The sequence below is a fragment of the Trachinotus anak genome, unplaced genomic scaffold (genome assembly GCF_046630095.1).
Source record: "Trachinotus anak isolate AG129_WGS33_773 ecotype Australia unplaced genomic scaffold, CSIRO_AGI_Tana_v1 ptg000028l, whole genome shotgun sequence".
Classification (NCBI taxonomy): Eukaryota; Metazoa; Chordata; class Actinopteri; order Carangiformes; family Carangidae; genus Trachinotus; species Trachinotus anak.
In genome coordinates, this window is record NW_027273879.1 from 22,394,766 (window position 1) to 22,414,887 (window position 20,122).

Consider the following 20,122-nt stretch of genomic DNA (forward strand, 5'->3'; position numbering starts at 1 on the left):
CCACTCGTGGTATTGCAGCGAAAAATCCCCCTGCGGCCCAAAAAGCATTTTTCCCATAGACCGCAATAGTAAAAGAGAGGCCTGTAAAACTTTTAACAGGACACCTCCAGCTGTGCACACAGCGCAATATCAATCTTTCTATTCTACATTTTTAAGCCATGGGGTTTTAGTCTTTGTAAAAGTTTTTCAAAGCCCAGAAAAGTCTACTGTCTCTGAGTGACGTCACTACTGTGTACGTGCACTCTATCCACGGTCCCGCTGTGTCTCGGGAACGAGGATGGTTGCTAGGTTACTGCTAGCGTCGTCAGGACGAGAACAAGTTAGTGTGAAAAGTGAATAAACGGCACAAAGGCGAGTTTTCTTCTACACAAACCAAGGTTCATTGATTTTGTGCTTTGTTTTTTGCCGCATTTATTCGTCACTTCTTACACTTTTTTCAGGAATGTAACTGTTTTTAATCGATATATTCGCCGCATAACTGGATTCACTAAGACGCCAATATGATTTTTCATAACTTCCTCCGTAACAGTTTTCTTCAGGTATTTTAATTTCGTAAGTCATTTAGCTTCTATGATTTATTTTAATGTTTATTTAATGACCTTCACTGTGTCAGCGGGTTAAACTATAACTGAGTCCGGCCTGGATGCAGCGTCCTCTGGGTCAGCAGCGGGGGCCTGAGCCGCTGCAGCCCGCTCCCCCTCTCTGTCCCTGAGGGGAAGAACCGTCCTGGACGTCCTCATCATCGTCTCTCTAACTCCCCACGTCCTCAGTGTGTGCTCAGTATACAGTAGCTATATGTTAAGTGGCATTCTTCATTTAAATTAAATCTTTATAAAAAATAATTTTGATATATTTTTCATTTTCAAATCAAATATCTGTGAAACAGAACAGTGAAAAATAGAAAGAGCAATGATGGGACATAAAGCTTAACTACAGCACTGCAGTTTTTTTAAAGAAGGCATGCCGTATAAATCTGCTTCTCAATGAGAGAAAGTAAACGTAAGAACTTCATCTGATGAGTTGTAGTTTTCTGTCACATGCAGCATCCATATCTTAAAATTGCCTAAAAGACAATTTAAACATAATATTTTAGCCTGGTTATGATTTTTTAAAATGTTAATTCCAATGTGACTTTAGGCTCTAAAGCTTCAAACTGAATGTTGTTACTGTTGCCGTTTTAAATCCGTGGTTTAAAGCCCCGGGCCGGTCCTGTATTATTCTGTTACACATCAGTCCGCTAGCAGAGCACTCGTGAACGCGCAGTGCCAGATCGAGAACGTTTTTCGCTCGTTCGCATTGCCCACAGCCAGTTCTCATTGCCCAGTAGCGTCACTCCCACTACTGTGAAGTCCCTATGGGCCGCATAACGCGGAAGTAACCTGGAAGCCAGAAACTTTTCCAGCGTATGCGCCAGACAAGCAACTCGTATTGAACTGAATGGGCGCCATTTTCAGATCCGGCTTCCAGGTCTTATAATACATCCATGCTTAGAGTGAGCTGCTCCACTGTCGCCATCTTGGCAGTGCCTGACTCTGCCCTAATCCCCAGCTTATCCAAATATGGTCGAAGAGGGGGGCGTGGGTGGAGCTGTGACTTTGGTGCATGTTGGTTTGTGACACTCACTCTTTGAGTGACAGGTGGGTGAGTATATGCTTGTAGTCCCTCAATTCTCCACCTTTAGTCCTTAATACAATGTAAACAGATGAGTTCTATAAAATTCAGCCGTACAGTTGTCATGAAGGAGGAAATTAACTCTAGAGACCAGAACAGTTTTTGTACCAGGCTGTAAACATGTTTATTTCTGCTGTAAAGCTGGACATTTGAACATGGGAGTCTATGGGGACTGACTCACTGTTGGAGCCAGATGACTTTTCCCAATCGTGAGTGCTCACCCCCACCACCGTAAAACTGGTGACCTGATGCAGTGTAGGTCAAATGCAATTTACACTAAACATTTTTCATGAGTTGTAATTAAAGCTCTAAGACTTTCTTTAAGCACAGTTCATGAGTCTTACAGTAGGATTACTGCACAGGTGAGCCTCAGGCTGTAAAATAAAGGCCAATCGAAAATGTAAAGTTTTATTTTGATAAAAGACATTTGTTAGGTTCTGAGCTGTGGATTTCACATGACTGGGGAAAAGATGAGCATTTTATGGGGTGCAATTATGAGGAGTCAGTGTCTGGTGTGACCACCAGTCTACATTGTGACATGTCTCTACAGAGTTGATCAGGTTGTTGATGGTATGACCACTCCCGTTGAATGGCTACGCAGAGTTGGCAGGAAGTGTATCATGCTGCCATACATGCAGATCCTGATCATCTCACACATGCTCAGTGCAAGTTGCAACCCACCGTGACGTCACCCATTGGAATTGCCGTTTTGAAGCCTTGAGTTTGCAATTTGACCGCCGCCATCTTGATTTTTTGAAACCAGAAGAAACCATAGTTGGAGAAGAGGGTGGAGCTGAGGAGGAGCGAGGGGTGGGGCTGACCTGAGAGCCGAGGTCACTGTGCCCACCCACCTAAACTGTCGACCTGACAGCGGCATCAATCTTTCGGCTATGCAGTGCTGCTGAATCCGAAGTCATTTTCCATAAGTCGAGGTAAACTTTATTACGAAGTGTTAAAGTACTTTTAATAGTTAAAAGGGACTGCTCTTGATTGACAAGCCAAAATGTGTCAATCATACGTTAGCCACGCCCCAATGCATACCCTACTTTATCGTCTATTTTAAATTAAATGGGACTATAATTTAAAAAAACTAGCGATTGAGACCATAAACTCGTTATGAAAACGTTTACTGGAGTCATAAACCAAGTGAGAAGTAGGGTCATTTTCTCATAGACTTCCATACAAACGGACTTCTTTTTGCAACCAGTGGTGTCGCCCCCTGATGGTCATTCGATAGAATGCAGGTTTAAGTCACTTCCGCATTGGCTTCATTTTCCGGAGCCGACGTCGACGTCCATTTTTATATACAGTCTATGGCTCAGTAGTTGACATAGCTGGTGATGTCACAGGACATGCAACAACTGGGACATGTTCAGCTTCCAGGATGCTGCAACGGGAGGCAAAGGCAGCAGATGGGATGGAGAACAATGGGCCTCAGGATCTCATCTCACATTTATGTCTGTACTCAGTGTATATTTTATGTCTGGCACAAGATGTTTGTTGGTACTGAGGCCTAAAAGTCTTATTTTCTTAGTGATCTGAAAAAATCTGTCATATTGGTGAAAAGGATTTTTGCCACTTTTATTAATAACATACGTTCATAATAGTGGAAGATAACTTACCATCATACCTGACTGACACCTGTTCACTTTTAGCCCAGACAGATCAGAGGTCCCACAGCCTTCAGATACAGAAGACAAAAGCTGTGTCCCAGTACAGGAGTTGCATTCGGCCGAACTGAAACAAGGCGGTCTGACCGACAGGATTTTCTCTTTGTGTCACCAGCTGTTCCCTCTCTTACCGCTGCATTGCAAAGCGTGGCTCCTGTTGCCTAGCAACCTTGTCAACACTTAAGTTTTCCTCACAGTATCTTGAGGTTTTAAGAACCTTGGTTTTAACAGTTGTATCGTTACTGTTAAACTGAGCTGAAACACAAGACTGACCTTTAACTCTCTGTCTGTGCTGTTTACTGACATATTATTTTCATTACCAGCACAATGAATCTTTGGATATGTTGGACCATGAAGGATCCATCTGTTGGGGCCTTTGTGATCAAAGAAGAGAAGGACACACCTGAAGGAACCTTTGTAATGGGACAGTCTAGTCACACTGCTGTGACACAGGTCTTCAGACGAGCCTCTGAAGAAGAGACCCTGACCTGGGACACAGTTAAACTGAGCCGTGTTTGTAGTTTTTTTAAGTGAATAAAGCCCAACACAAAATAATCCATATTTATAATCAACACAGGGACCGTAGGGAAGGTTACCCCTCGTCACCACTGCAACTTGCTGTTGTCAGTGAAGCTCTTCAGGGATAATGACGACATGAACTAACAATCTATGAAGGAATCACCTCACATGTGGACGACATTCTCATCTTCCACCCAGGTACTTCACTGCCCCTCAGTGGTGGATCCAGCAGCTATGATGCAGGTGGGAGTGGCCCCCATATTTTGTCTATAGATGACGGTTCCACCTCCCCAGCCAAGCTTTGTCGAGGCAGGTGAATCCAGCAGGTGTAGTCTGGTACCAGGTTTCAGTGGGTCCAGGTTATTGTTGGTAGTAAGTAGAGTTGTTGAGGGAATGGGTGTTAACAAGAGACACTCTCAGTGTTGCTTTCTGATAGGTGGAGGCTCTGGGACAGAGATCACATTTGGCTGTGATGACGTTACCAGGAAGTGCTGGCTCTGCATGTTGACCTCAGAGAGAAGATGGCCTCCTCATGTATTCTATGTCAGCTAACGGAGGTGCAGGGAGCATCCTATAGCCTCTGAGTCTTCCAGCAGCTAATACCGAGCAGGAGGAGTAGTCGACATGAAGTCACATATTGATTGACAGCCGTGGGCTCCCACCCCTGACTTTGGCCTCCTTTGATTGGTTAGCAGAGGGAGGCTCGCTCAGAAACTTTATAAATGAATACCTCTGTTGTTCAGTGAGTGTGAACCACAGCTGCCCTCCACATTAACAGGTTACACAGAATTTATCAATTAAAACGTAACAGGGGAAAAAAAGCATCCTGCAGCTTTAAAGTCAAACATGAACCAGTCTCTGGTCTCATCTGGACTGAAGAGCTCAGCCGCTTCCTCTCAACTGAATACCCAACTCTACATCTCCAGCTTAGCGTTCATTCATCATTCTTGGTCTGACAGTGGAGGCTGCAGATACTTGTCTTCAAATGTTTTTATTTTATTATATTATTTTATCTGAATTATAATGCTCATTTTTATTGCTGCTTGCTCAGTATGTTTTCATGTTTGGAAATTATCTTGAATGTGACTTATGCCTGTTTTAACTGTGTGATAGAAATTGTTAATAAAAAAAAAACAAAACTTGTCTTCAGATGTTTGAGAACACTCAGCACCATGTGTATTTGCAGAAACCCCGATGATCTGTCTGATAATCTACAGATGGCACGATATTATATTTTCACTGGGACAGAAACTGTGCCCATTAAGCTGCAGACACAACCAGGGGTCACGGTGGGGCACGGTACAGGCTGCACAGTGACGAGGGCGGTCTTGACTTGCAGCCCTGTGTTGTGGGCTCTTTAAACGCAGGGCGGAGAGCAGATTTCCGACTGCCCATGAAGCGGATTACGGCTTCAGTCTTGCGTCTGCTGCCGCATCATCTCAGCTGATCCGGAGGACTTCCTCTCCAGGGACACACAGCAGCCCTGTCTGTATGCTCGGCTCAGCGCGGCGCCATGGATTTCAACGTCAAGAAACTGGCTTCCGATGCAGGGGTCTTCTTCACCCGGGCTGTGCAGGTAAAGAGCGGGTCCTCTGCAGGATACCCCCGCTGCAGACCGAGCAGCCTCCGGCTTCAGACTAATTTCCCGTCATCGTGCAGGGATGGAAACAGACTGTGGGCCACGGTGCTTCTGTTTTCAGCACACAGGGCAGTTTACTGTGTTGAAGTTATTACCGTGGAGACAACAGCAGCTTTACTCTGCGGTGTATTTCGATGAGCGGCTGTAAACCGATAAAGGTTTGTCGAGCTCCATCTATTATTGATGGCTGTGATCGAGTGAATTACCCACGTGACACAAGCTGAACCTGCTCCTCTTCATCAGCAGGACAGGGGTTCTTCATGGACCAAAGTCAATAGGCTCTTTATTGTATGACATATTCAACAACTAGTAATTTAAAGATTCCTTTGTATCGTGAACTGTGTCCACTCAAGAATCAAATTTTCGTCTTCCACACTAAGACACAGATCTGTTGCGGACCATTTTTATGCCGAATTTATCTAAACTTCGTATATATAAGTAAACGGTCTTCAATCATGTTGTGTCACTAACCCACGTCTGCTGATTATCAAGAGAACGTTTTAGTACAAGATTTTACAAGGGAGTTCCTGTTAGAGCTGTGACACGTTGCCATTCGCACATAGCTTCCCTGACAGCCTGTATTAAATAAATGTGGTTCTATTGTGACAGCTGGAACAACACAGGTTAGATCTGAGACAAGATAAAACCATTAGCAGTAACAGTGAAGCACTGGCTGCAGTGAGGTGTTTTGTCAGAGTCACATTAATCTGTTGAAGCTGCTGAAACCTCACACAGCAGGTAACACCAGCCCTGTCAGTACCTTTAATGGTGTTGTGCCATACTGAGTGTCATTACTGAAAGCTACTGCAGCTTAGGCTCTGCCCACATTTCTGCCATGTTTGATGGAATGGATGAATCCATTAATGCTGCTTTTCTGGAGGTTGTCCAAAGGCATTATGGGAAATACAGGAAATCACTGACTGCAGAGGAAATAAGTGGTACATGCTGTGGGATTGTGGGTACAAGAGCAACAGATGAAAGCTCAGCACAAAATAATTGTTGGAATGTGCTCAACGTCACAGTGGAATTATATTAGTATACATATTACCTGGATCATTCTTACGAAATGACCAATTTTCTTAAAAAAAACAATGATAGAAAGCGTTAGTTCATATATTCCATGTTCATACTAACATAATTCACAACCCATCTCTGAAGTTCTGGGCTGGTATTTTTATTTTTTTTGTGTCCTGTCCCAATATCATTGGCAAGCAGTATGAGTGGTCTGGATGCCTTGTGTTGTTGGGGCAGATTTACTCTGCGAAGGAGGAGTGTGGGATACTCCTCCTGTCACATATTTTAACTCTATTAAGACAACCAGACCGCATCAGGAATGAGAGTGGACAGGAAGAGAAGAACACAGCAACAGCAAAACAACCACAGTAACAATAGCAATAACTAACAATATCCACATCTATGGTCACTCTATAGTCCTTAATCATTAGATGCTCCGTATGTGTATATGTGTATATGTGTGTGTTGTACTTGCTACATAGTAAGGACCAAAAAAAGTATTTTACTAACAGAGTGAGGACATTTTGGCCAGTCCTCACTTTTTGAGACACCTTCAAATCACATGTTGAGGGTTAAGACTTGGTTTTAGAGTTATGGTTAGAATTAGGTTTAGGTTAAGTTAGGGTCAGGGTCAGGGTTAGGGTTAGGCTCTCAGTTGTGATGGTTAAGGTTAGGGTAAGGGGCTAGGGAATGCATTATGTCAATGAGTGTCCTCACAAAGATAGAAGTACAAGTATGTGTGTTTGTGTGTGTGTATGAGGGGAGGAGTAGGTGTGTGTGTATGTATGTGTATGTGTTCATGTGTGTAGCGATTTGTCATTGGATGTGGTGGGTAGTTGATGTGGGGGCTGCAGTAACACCACCCCCCCAGACCAAAGGCACAGGTGGCCAGAAACCAGGCCACCAAGACTCCCAGCCACCCCTAGAGCCCAAGGACCTGTGGCAGCATGCCCCCCCAGCAGCCACGTGCCTGACCCAAGGGGGAGCCCGCAAGGGAGTACAGAGGCACCCCAGCACAAGGAGGCCCGTAGAGGGACAGCGGGCGACCACCAACCCCAGCGCGAGCCGGACGCAGAGCCAAATGGCCCCAGCAACTGAAGGCCCGCCACACACCGGAGAGGCCCCATACCCCCAACCCCCACTTTCCCAGCAGGAAAGACCCCAGCCCACCGCGGCGGCCTGGTATTCCGGCCCCAGTGACCCCGCAGGACAAATGGGGGAAGGAGGGCGAACGGACATTTCAGTTCTGACATTTCGGTTGATGAGAGGGAAAAGTTTTCATCAGTAATAACCTGATTCTTTAGGTGACTGCTACTGGCACAAAATAAGTCTGATGTAATCTGTATAACCATGTCTGCTGCATTGTTTTACCACCGTGATGTCACATATTACAGTGTACGGACTCAGTACATCAGGATTAAATAGAGCAGCACTAGATTTACCATTTAATTGTACCATATATGACTTTTACTTAGTCATAGCTTCAAATCGTCACACTGTGAATACATATCCAGTCATTCTCTCAGACAGCCTCCGACCAACCTGCTCATCCCCTCAGCTCTGAAACTGTCACAGTGAACTCACCACCGCCCACAGGGGAAGATGCTAACAGTAAACATTATAGAAATACAATGTATGTTCCCAACATCTGCATAGGGCTGTTATTTATTTATTAGTTTATGTAACAGGGACATGAACCATAAAATCATATTTTTTCATTAGTACATGTTACAATCATCCTAAAGAATCATATAGATGACATGCAAACTGTAACAGGGGGAATATACAGTGTCTATGGAAATACCCACACACAAACCTATCCAAAAACACACACAAACACACACAGATGTATCAGTATCAGTGTATATGTCAGTATACATATATGCCAACATTAAGTTAGAGGAGGTTTATTATGTGTCCCCCAGAGAGCAATGGAAATGTCCCTCTCAGTTTACATGTTGCCCACATGTCCCACAGAGTCTACAGCCATGCTGGCTGCTCTGATAGGCTACACTAACATCAACATACTAATATGCTAACAGTGACAATGTTAACATGGTGATTTTAAGCAGAAACAGATAGTAAAATTATTCTGACAACTATTTGGGCCACATATTGTTTCCTCTGGTTCAGTATTTGCCTGGCTTGGCCAGAAGTTAGGCCACATTTCATTATCATTTCAACTATCTAAGCCACAGCCATTTGTGCTGCTGGTTAAAGAAAAAGAAGGATCAGAATGTGTTTGTCATGTGTTTAGTTCACAGAGGAGAAGCTGGGCCAGGCTGAGAAAACAGAGCTGGATCCTCACCTGGAGAACCTGATCACTCGGGCTGATGGCACCAAGAACTGGACTGAGAAGATCTTGAGACAGACGGAGGTGCTCCTGCAGCCCAACCCCAGTAAGTCCTGCTCAGTCTGCAGAGAGACATGATGTCACGTCTCCTCACAGCTCCAGTCATTAGTCCATGTGGAGTCCCAGAACCAGCAAACAACATTCATGTCTTCCTGGTTTAATAATGAATAAGTAACAAAAATAAATTTTAAATGAAAAAAGTTTAAAGGAATAGTAAAAGAAATTGTGATTTGAATTTTTATAATTTTTGTTAATTATTTTATTGCGTAAATGTAACAGAAACTTAACTGTGAAATGACACCATCTCACATATACATCACAACATTTTGTCTAAAACACTTATCATTGTCTTTGTCACCTCTGGGATTCCATAGTCGAGTCTGACACATGTTTTTGTTTCAGTGAAGGAGCAGGCGAAATGTCTTATTTTGACATTTTAAAGAAAAGATCTGTCTCTGACGCAGCTTAAATGACAATGTGATGTTTTTTATGTCCAACATCTTTCATTTTTCACCCATTTGCACATACATTTTAACAAGCAGTTTGTGTTTTGTGAGTTTCATCACAGTGACTGCATTTTGTTTCCAAAGAGCTACAAGTATAACACATGTCTGAACAGAGTCTGCACAGACCTCCATCATGAATTGTGGATGTAATGTCTAACCTCTGTGTATTTTTATCATTTCATGCTCCAGTTGACCACACTGGTAAGTTTTGGCCTCAATCACCAGAGAGAACAGTCCAACACTTTTTCACTCAGGAATTGAACAGGGTAGACAAATGATTGGTTGCATTGTATCACATGTTGAAACTGCAGGTAAAATGAACACATGCTCAGAGATGCAGTCTGCTGTACGGTGTATGGACTCAGACTGTGTAGATACAAACAGGTGTTGAATTACTAATGACCTTCTATGCAGGAAGACACCTGCCAGCACTTGTTTGATTGGACACAGCCAGTGCTGCGTTCAGTGGGTACCGGAAGTTCTAAAATAAAAGCTGGCGTACAAAGTCCTGTGCCCAGTTTCTACGTGTTTTCCAAAGCAGCTCTTCAGAGCGGGAAGCTGGAGATGATACTAAATACACTTCTGTCTGTAAGCTGTGCGATATATTAGAAATATGTACACCACAAAGTGTCGCAAAGAAATATTTACACTTGGAATAGTTCAGTGTGAAAATGAAGCTGCATGTGCAGTAAATCAGCTTTTTTTTTAGTTTGCTGCTCTTTATAATTCATGTTCCTGGGTGGAAGTCAGTTCAATCTGATTGATCTGCTGCTGGAGGTCCACATTCCTCTGAAATGAGGATTTTGTGAGCTTAAACAAAACACCTGATGTATCTGCAGTGGTGCTACAGGAGACTTTGAAGGCAGATAAACTCCTACACAAATATGAGAGAAGAAAGACTGACTAAGTTGGGGCAGCACATGTCTGTCAGTTTTATGACTGAACTTCTTCTTCAAACAAGACTTTTGTGAACAAGGTGACAAGGCCAACAAGCTCATAGCACATCAAGTTCATCAGACATCATTATCTTATCAAATCCTGCAGATCCAAGCAAGTTCATGTAAAACTACTGATGCTTCGGATCTTTTACATGTCTCTTTATTCATCTGATCAAATATGTCCTTCAATTTTTGATATGTTCTTTGATAATCTTTACGTTCCCTCATTGAACAGTCTTTTGAAGAGGAACTAGAGAAGCCAATCACTATTGTGGAACTCGGTGTAGCTGCGTCGTCTCTAGAAAGTGGGAATTGTCTGGGTCTGGACAGCTATCCTTCAGAGATTTACAAAAAATGTTAGCTTAAGCTAGTCCCTTCTTTAATGAATCATTTGATTCTGGTGGGCTGTTTAAATACAGGATTTATTCAGCAGTAGTGACTGGCTGTGTTTGCGTTCAGTTTAACTTTATTGTCATTTGAGTCGTTTTCATTGTTACAGTCCACAGGATTCAGACTGTTTACCCTCACATGAATGAATGGGATGAACAGGAGACGATGTGTGCATGTGGTGGAGCTGATTCTGAAGTCACTGCTGCATTTGCACATTTCACTTAATACAGCACAGTCAGTCATGAGTCCATCCAGTTTTACATGGGCACAGCTGGTTATCTTCCTTATTAAAACTCACCTGATGTGATGAATCATGACATCAGCAGCCTCTGTCCTCTGCTGCCTTTCTCACAGAGCAGAAGCTGATTTCAAGCAGAACTCTGACTGAAATCTTAGAACTGCAAAGTTAGCAAAGTTGTTAGAGCAGCATCATCATTCATCTGGACTGAGTCTGTCATCTGTTAGCTGATCAGCAGGTAGAGGACTGAGGCTGTGCTGTTTCTTAAACAGTGATGATGTGATGATGATGAAGAAAACTCTGCTGACACCGTCTTGCTTGTATATAAAGAGGTTTATTACAAAGAAGTCCAGCATCAAACTCAAGCCTCTATCTCCAAAGACCCCTTGCAATTACCATTGAACCCTTTGTTCATTACAGACCCCATATTACAGGCAGACTTAGAAATGGTATAGAGCTGAAGGTCTGTCTTTACCTAGAAGACTTGCTGTTGTACGTTTCCAACCTGCTTGTCTTTGTCCCTACTGGCCTGTTCACTCTTAAATCATTTGGTGCAATATTAGGAAATTGAACGTCAGTTTCACTTAGCCTTTTCCAGTCACCAGTAAATGATACTTCCTGGGTATTTTTCAAATTAAAAGCATTGTAGAATAGGGAGGGATTATAACCACTGAGCCACTGGAAGGCTTTTAATATAAAATATCTATGCAGGAAGGGTTGATAACTAGTACAGAAAAACAAGGTTAATGGTCAAGACTTTGTCATGGTACACAGTGAGTGAGGAGGCGAGACGCTGCAGAGAGGAAACTACATCTGAAAATATGGAGGCAGTGGAGAAGAAGAGTCATACTGAGTTTACCAGTCAGTATGAGAGAGTTGACAAAATTGTGAATGAGTGCGCCAGGGAATGATGAGGTAATCTAAGCGCAGACAAACTCAACAGGAGATTGATACTGAGGTATGGGAGAAAGGCAGATTAACAACAAGATAAAGGAAGCATTGATGTTCTGATCAGGAAACCAGGCAAAGATCCAAGTGACCCAGCAAACTGTGGGCCAAGGGCCTTAACAACGCACATCTGTAAATTGATGGAACGCATGGTAGATGGAAGGCTTGTGTATTATTTAGAGAGAAGATGTATGAATGTGGACAGTTGTTCTAATACTCAGTAGAAAACCTCGGCTCAGAGCTCTATTGATGTCAAGAGCTTTATTTTCCAAAAGTGTTCATGAATTCAGTCGCTGGGTGTTTGTAAAATCATTTTGTGTTGATTACTTTGATTGAGGTGTGTCTGGTTTCATAGTGTTCTGTTTCTCACCTGTTGCCCAGGTGCTCGAATAGGGGAGTTCATCTATGACAAACTGGACAAGAAGCTTCCCTCCAGGATGACCAACGCTGAGCTGCTGGGCCAGTACATGCTGGACGCTGCCAAAGAGTTCGGTCCCGGGACACCATACGGTGAGTGGAGCTGTTGCTGACACTGATTGGACACAGCTGTTGGCACTACTGTCCACTCTTTGTCCTGATATTAATAGGCAGGGATCATTAAACAGTTTAGATTCAAACTCTCTGGAAAGCTGCTGTGAAAGTGAGAAGCGTCTGTCTGGATCTAATGAGGCCAAGCAGAGAGCCGGTCAGTCTGTACCTGAAGGTGTCTGGGACCAAGGTGTTTAAAGTTACAATCCATAAGATTTTAATTACATTAAACCATCTCTGATGCTGTTTAAATACAGGATTTATTCAGCAGTAGTGACTGGCTGTGTTTGCGTTCAGTTTAACTTTATTGTCATTTGAGTCGTTTTCATTGTTACAGTCCACAGGATTCAGACTGTTTACCCTCACATGAATGAATGGGATGAACAGGAGACGATGTGTGCATGTGGTGGAGCTGATTCTGAAGTCACTGCTGCATTTGCACATTTCACTTAATACAGCACAGTCAGTCATGAGTCCATCCAGTTTTACATGGGCACAGCTGGTTATCTTCCTTATTAAAACTCACCTGATGTGATGAATCATGACATCAGCAGCCTCTGTCCTCTGCTGCCTTTCTCACAGAGCAGAAGCTGATTTCAAGCAGAACTCTGACTGAAATCTTAGAACTGCAAAGTTAGCAAAGTTGTTAGAGCAGCATCATCATTCATCTGGACTGAGTCTGTCATCTGTTAGCTGATCAGCAGGTAGAGGACTGAGGCTGTGCTGTTTCTTAAACAGTGATGATGTGATGATGATGAAGAAAACTCTGCTGACACCGTCTTGCTTGTATATAAAGAGGTTTATTACAAAGAAGTCCAGCATCAAATCAAGCACTCGAGATTGCCTGAGAGAGGAGTCGGAGCCAATATGAATCTCCTCTGAATAACAGCTCTAACTCTGCTCCTATATAGGTTGGTTGTTTTCGTGAACCTAAGGTAAAACATATGGTTCCTATAAATAAAAAAGGGCTTCATTACATAAGATGAGGGAGTCACCCATCTCCCAATGACACCTAGACCTTTTGACCTAGAGCATCTTTTTGACCAGGGAATCCCTAGCTAAACATACCAAACCCATAAAGTCACATAACATATAGAACTTCAGATACTACAGCTGTTTACAGATATTTATCTGAAAACAGCTGCTGCTGGAAACACCAAAACACTGAGCTTAAAAATGCTGAAATACTTCCTGGAGCTGAGGGGAACTAAACTCTGAGTGACCTCATCACACATGGTCATTTGATCAGCTGTTAAAGCGCCGTATTTTACTCTTCTTCTGTGTTTTATTAGAAGTGTTGATATCCATCAAAAGATATATTTGTGGTTTAAAGAACCAAAAACCATCTCAGTGTAGTTCCTCTCCCAGGCTTCTCTCTGGAGCTCTAGTAATAACAGGTCAGTCAGCCAATAGGTTGGATGGTAGGTTCAGGTGGGCAGGGCTTGGGGCGTGGCTGAGAGCGGTGACTGCAATGTGACATCACAAAGTTCCAGAAGTCCTGACGGCTGGTTTTAAGGCTCAGTTTCTGAATACAGGCTGTGTGCATTTCTCTGTGGTACTTTCACAGTATTAATATAGAACCTAGACCTGCTTTATAATCACAAACACATGGACATCTACCTTTAGACTGGATGGACCTTGAAAATGAAACTATTGATCAGTGCAGCTTTAAGGATTCTATGTTCTGGAGCTGTCACATAAAGAAAATCTGAAAATTTGCTCCAAGTAAAACCCAGCAGCAATCTGTCAGGACTGTCACCATCATCTCATCATTTCATTGGTTACTGGGAATATGACAACCCTCCAGACTGAAGAGACACAGAGAGTGACCACCGCTTTCATCGCAGAACCTGATGAAAAACACTGGTGGTGTCAGTCCAGACCCAAACCCCTGACACACGTTTATACCTACAACAGGCTTCACATAACATTCACTGTGGATCCTTATGTTCCCTGGAGGAGGACTCCTCGACCATCAGCACCTGTACAAAAGAAAGATCAGAGATCAAGTTTCTCTGTTTATTTGGAAGTTTGTACAGACACAAGATTTTACATGGTGTGTAATACAGTTGTGCATGTGTGTGTGTTTGTGTATTGTGCCATCTGCAGGTAGCACCTTGATCATAGTGGGGGAGTACCAGGTTAGACTGGGAGGAGCCGAACGAGAGTTCCTGCAAACCTCAGCTGCTACCTTCCTCACACCTCTACGCAACTTCCTGGAGGGAGACTGGAGGACGATATCAGTGAGTCTGACTGATCCACTCATCATCCTCTGTCCTTCAAGACATTCACTCATATTAACACCAGCCGTGTGAAGAGAAATATGTTGCCCTGGATCATGTGACATCTTTGCACTGGACCTGACTTTGTGCTGTTTCCTATGAAATGTCTGGTCACACAGAGCTAGTCGCCTCATTGTGCTGTTAGATGGATAGAAACACGGCCTTGCAGGGTTTGTTCCTGCAGCAGATCCCCTGTTTCTGACTGGATCCCTGATGTCTGATGTTCTGTGCAGAAAGAGCGGCGGCTCCTGGAGAATCGACGGCTGGATCTCGACATCTGCAAAGCACGTCTGAAGAAAGCCAAGCAGGCAGAGGCCAAAGCAGCAGTGAGTTTCATCTTTTCACTGTTTGTGTTCTTTGTCCTCCTGTACATTTGAATCTTTCAGTAACCATGAGATCCACAGCAGCAGTGAGATACTGACAGATTCTCTCATTCATCTGGAGTTGTTGATGACTCTCAGCCCAGCTCCCTCTGTTAGCTGTGTCTGGTCTCCTCTCTGTTCAGCAGCTGCTCTCTGACTGAATCTGTCTGCTGCTCAGCTGGACTGAGGCCGTTTCCAGCTGCAAACAGCTGCTGCACCTGGAAACAACACAATGAGAGCAAAGAGACACTAAAAATAAACCAACATTAATGAATCCATTATTAACCAGCAGTCAGATAAACATTACAAAGGTAAATTAGCTGCTGAACTTTATGTCTAGACTGTAGCACACCTTGATTTCCCATTATTACATCAGCATGAATCATTATTTCACACAGGTCTGATGGGATAATGTTGCTCTCTAGCTGTTAAGTTAAGTAGCTGAGTCATTCAAGCCTAATAAACCAGGTAACTGAAAGTGGCTGAACACGTGTCAACTGAATTGACACTTTTACAACACGTTTGTCTTCAGAGCTCATGTGTTTAATGTTAGATAATCGGCTCAGTTTCTGTCCCAGCTGTTCCTCACCACGTTATCAGACTGAAAAAAGAGGCGAGGGCAGTAAAACCACATGTGAAGCACACAGTGTTACATTCTCATCTTCATTCTTAAGAATAACCTGTGCAGTCACTTTGTTCTTCCTCTGCTGTTACTTCTTCAGAAGGCATGGCTGCACTGACCCATCCACCGCTGGCCACCATCATCAGAGCTCAGGCAGATCAGCTGCCACATACTGTGAGATGCTCTTTCTGTACATTCCTGCAAGGCTGAGCTCACAAACAAGTTAATTAAAACTTAATTGAATGGTAAAACACCGGAACAATGGAGGGAAGAGATCCATCACTCAATCAATGATCAGGGTGACAGGTTGTGGCTGGACGCTCTAAGCTCCCTCTGCTGTCAACCAGCTCTAAATGACCTGCACTATGTTTCTCCTGCTCGTTCCCTTTCTGCTCAAATGCTCCTGGCTAACCTTTTTTTTCTGTTGAATGACTGTATCTGCATGACTGTGCCAACATGTCCCCCCTCCCCTGTTTGTAGGCTGCACCTGATTTTCAGGAGACAAGGCCTCGAAATTATGTTCTGTCTGCCAGTGCATCAGCGGTAAGAAAAGCAAGCGGCACACACACACTGAGCAGCAGCTAGGCTAACATGCTAACACGTGCACACACAGTGAACTGGCTTTTATGTGGCTCCACCATTAGCACCATGTTAAGTTCAGACTGGGTAAAGAAGAAATATTAAACCACAGTGAGGCTCAGCTCAGTTCAGTCACTGCTGCAGCCTCAGAGCTGTGGTCTGGTCTGACCAGAGGCTGGAGAGTCGACCAAGGAGGAGCAGGACAGAGGGAGGACAAGCTATATATGTCAATATAAACAAGGACGATTACAGAGTAGAAGAGTAGATGCGCGTACATACAGACACACACACACACACACACACACACACACACAGTAAAAGGTAAAAAAAACAGTTTTAAGACTCTGCCTCTTCTCCTCTGGCAGGTCGTTCCAAGTCAAAGGGCCCTGAAACAAAACCACAGTCACTTTTAGATTTAAGCCGCGACTTTGGAACGGCCGAAAGGGCCCTGCCCGAGGACCTAAGGGATGCGGGCTGGCTCGTGTGGGTGTACTTTAAAAGTGATCAATGAAATCTTAAACTCAATTCTGAAACGGACAGGAAGTCAGTGAAGGGAAGTGAGGATTCGGGTAAGAAGCCAAGTCACACACCCTAAACTGACACGAATCAGACCCCAGACCGCCTCTGGCTCAAAGTCTCACTGTTAGATGTTCTACTGTAGAAAGTGTTTGAACCCATGAATCAGGTCTCCACCTGTAGTGGCAGCATCTTTGCCTGTGACCTGCGGCTGGTCAGACTGAACCACAGCACTGCATGACATCACACTGAAGACGCAGCATGTTTCAGCATGATTCATTTATTTATGTTAATTTTTGATCTGACACACGAACACTGAGATGACCAGTGAAGAGCAGATGACATTACAGGGCATTTGACCTCCACCAGGACTTGTGTGACTATATCACAGAGGACAGGATTCAGACGTACCTGGATCAGTGTGTGTTTATCACCTTTGATTTTTATCAGTCTAAATTTTTAATACAGATACAATCATGTTAGAGAACATTCAGTGCTGACATGTTTGTGCAGCATTACCATGTGCTCTTATACCTAGTAATACACCTGTCTCTACCTGTGGCCTCAGGAGTGGGAACAAAAAAGGAAAAACTGAAATATCTACTAATGAACTGAAGAATCAAAACACTGATGCTCCACAGTGGTAATAATTTGGGGGATCAGGGCTCAGTGAAAAGATGGATGGAGCAACCATTCCACTCAGTCTCTGAGCCTCGACACAGTCCCGTCTCTGAGCTCTGCAGCAGTTCCTTCCTCCTCATAGTCCCTGCTCTGATCTGCATCGTCAGCTGTGACACCAGATATAGACAGGTGTGTGTCCAATCAGCTGATTGACCACAGGTGGACTCCAGTCCAGGTGTAGAAACATCAGGAGATGATCAGAGAGATGGAGGAACCTGAGTGTCTGAATACTTCTGTCAATGTGATGCTTCAATTTTTACTTTTTAATAAATTCAGTTTTCACTGTTGTCATGGAGACTGATGAGAGAAAAATCAATTTAATCAACGTGTGAAGGCATCTGAAGACTTCCTGAATGAACTGAGTCACATGACCTTTGACCTGCGTGTAACTGTGTCAGCAGCTGGTTCAGGTTCAGGCTCAGGTTCAGCTTCAGGTTCTGGCTCCACTGATGTGATGTGAACAGGACACAGCAGCTGCTTTAGACTGAACTGCCCCGACACGTTTCTGCCTCCTGCAGATATCCAACGAGAGTGTGGAGAATTCACAGTGAAGGGCTTTTTGGATCTGATTTCTCCTGTGTTGAGTTTAAAGGTTTCCAGCTTGTTGACCCTCAGTGTGTTTCTCTGTGGACCAGCTGCAGAGCGGCTGGGAGAGTTGGGACGTGGGGACGGATCCCAGTGTCTCGGAGCAGAGGAAGGTCGGACACAGGAAGTAGAACTTGACCTTTGTGCTGTTTGTGGAGGTTGTGATGTAGGAGATTTTAGTCTCTGGTTATTTAGGTTTGTGGTTTTTTCATCCACCCTGAAAAAGTCTCTCAGTCACTGTGGTATTTTCTCATTTTTCTTACAAGTCTGGAGGAGAGAAGTTCAGTGTTGATGTGACCACATCCAGTGTGATGAGCTCAGGCCTTTATCCTATAGTTAGTAGTAGCAGTTAGACCAAAGGTTCAGTAGAAGCCTGAGTTTATGATATAAGCTTTAACCTCACTGTTTGTAAAACGTAAACATGTTCAGTGTGTACGGTGGCCCTGAGAGCTCAACACACAACACACAACACAAAACATGAGAAAACACACAAAACAAACACATTCAGAAAGCATCTTCAGCAGCTTGACAACATGAGCTGCAAATATTCACAACACAACTAAATACAACACAACTAAATACACAAACATGCTGCAAATACTCACAACAGGTTTGTGTTTCATGTTTCCAGACACAAAATGATGTGTGTGTAATTGTAGTGCATGTGTTGTCAGATTGATGAATGTATTTGTGTTTTGTGTGTTTGCATGTGTTTTCAACTGCATTGTGTTGAGCTCTCAGTGCCGCTGTCAGTCTGAGTGTTTTAGTGGAACTTAAAGTCTTCGCCACCTCCAGTGAAGTTCTGAGCTCACACTAACCGCAATTTACCAGCGGGAGGCAGTACAACACAGCTCCCTCAGTCCTCAGCTCCTGCAGATGTGGAGTAAAGTTCAGTTCAGTTCAGGCTCGGGGCCAACACCAGCAGCTGTCAGACACAAACACATCGCTCCACTATTTACGGCACATTCACAGTCCATGTGACATCATCACACACACTCTCAGTGAAATCCCAATCATGTGACTAAACAGGATCAACAGTTGAGCCTGGTTTAACCCTTCAGTGACCATAGGTATTAGGTCATCTCTGAGGTTTGACTCAGCTCACTGCAGTGGTGCAGTAGTGGCAGTGACATCACTGGTGGGTGTGGTTTCAGATGCAACAGACTGGGTGGGTGTAGGTGAAGGACAGGTACACGGCTCAGGTAGGCTGTTGAGCTGTTGGTTATTCCATCTTATTCAGCTTGTGTATGTTATTTAAAAAATCTGGGTCACCAAAGGGGATGGAGAGGTATTTTGTACTTGTTGTAAGTCTGTCACACTTTGCTGTGTTTCACTGTCAGAAGAACCTGCAGCTTATCCTCAGGTTCACAAACAGAATATGATTGGTAGGAATAAGACTCATACCAGGACCTAATAAATGTGAAATGATCTGCACTTTGAAGGTAAGGACAAACTAGGGGCATCCTGAGGGATCTACAGGCCTGACATGGCAGGGCTCAGCTTCTATTAATATAATGTAGGCGGAGGTTATAAAGCCAGATGTTTGCTCATGGGTGGACAGCTCTAACTCAGATAGAAGAGAGTGATGTGGGCATTTCTGCTGCTGGTTGATTTACAGCACAGCATATTATCGGAATTAAAGATGAGCTGGTCCTAAACAGAAAAGTAATATATGACGTATATATGTCCCCATATCAAGAGTGATGTTGCCATATGTGTTACTCACAAGATGATATATTATCATCACATAAATAGATCCTCTGAATATATGGAGTTTAGAACATATATGAAATAGCACATAGGAACATTTGTATGTGTACATTTATTAAAAATATCTATACGATAGCTTCTGCTACAGTACAACATGTTGGTGACCATATATGTTAATGATTCAGATGTAATTTATATATGCAAGTTATTAAAAAGCATACATATAAAAGTTCTACATATTTTTTATAAATGTTTTGACTTATTACTTTCTAATTAAGTTTATACGCATATCTTCTCATCATATATAATATAATATCAATACATACTGACAGGCTGTGGGATGGATATATATTCATATCTACCTTATCAGC

At 43.4% G+C, this 20,122-nt stretch overlaps 1 protein-coding gene across 5 annotated transcripts in view; it reads left to right on the plus strand.

Annotated features, from left to right (window-relative positions):
* Window positions 1–2,652: 2,652 nt before the first annotated feature.
* Window positions 2,653–20,122, plus strand: part of sh3glb2b (SH3-domain GRB2-like endophilin B2b) — a 40,730-nt gene continuing 23,260 nt past the window's right edge. For 2 of the 5 annotated variants that reach the window (XM_071465384.1, XM_071465385.1), the window contains exons 1-6: window positions 2,656–5,436; window positions 8,771–8,912; window positions 12,268–12,396; window positions 14,524–14,657; window positions 14,930–15,022; window positions 16,161–16,223. In XM_071465384.1, the coding sequence (XP_071321485.1) occupies window positions 5,374–5,436; window positions 8,771–8,912; window positions 12,268–12,396; window positions 14,524–14,657; window positions 14,930–15,022; window positions 16,161–16,223 (624 nt within the window). In that variant the 5' untranslated portion in view covers window positions 2,656–5,373. Of the gene's footprint in view, window positions 5,437–8,770; window positions 8,913–12,267; window positions 12,397–14,523; window positions 14,658–14,929; window positions 15,023–16,160; window positions 16,224–20,122 lie in introns of all 5 variants that reach the window. The other 3 variants (XM_071465388.1, XM_071465386.1, XM_071465387.1) reach the window with 3 other exon arrangements.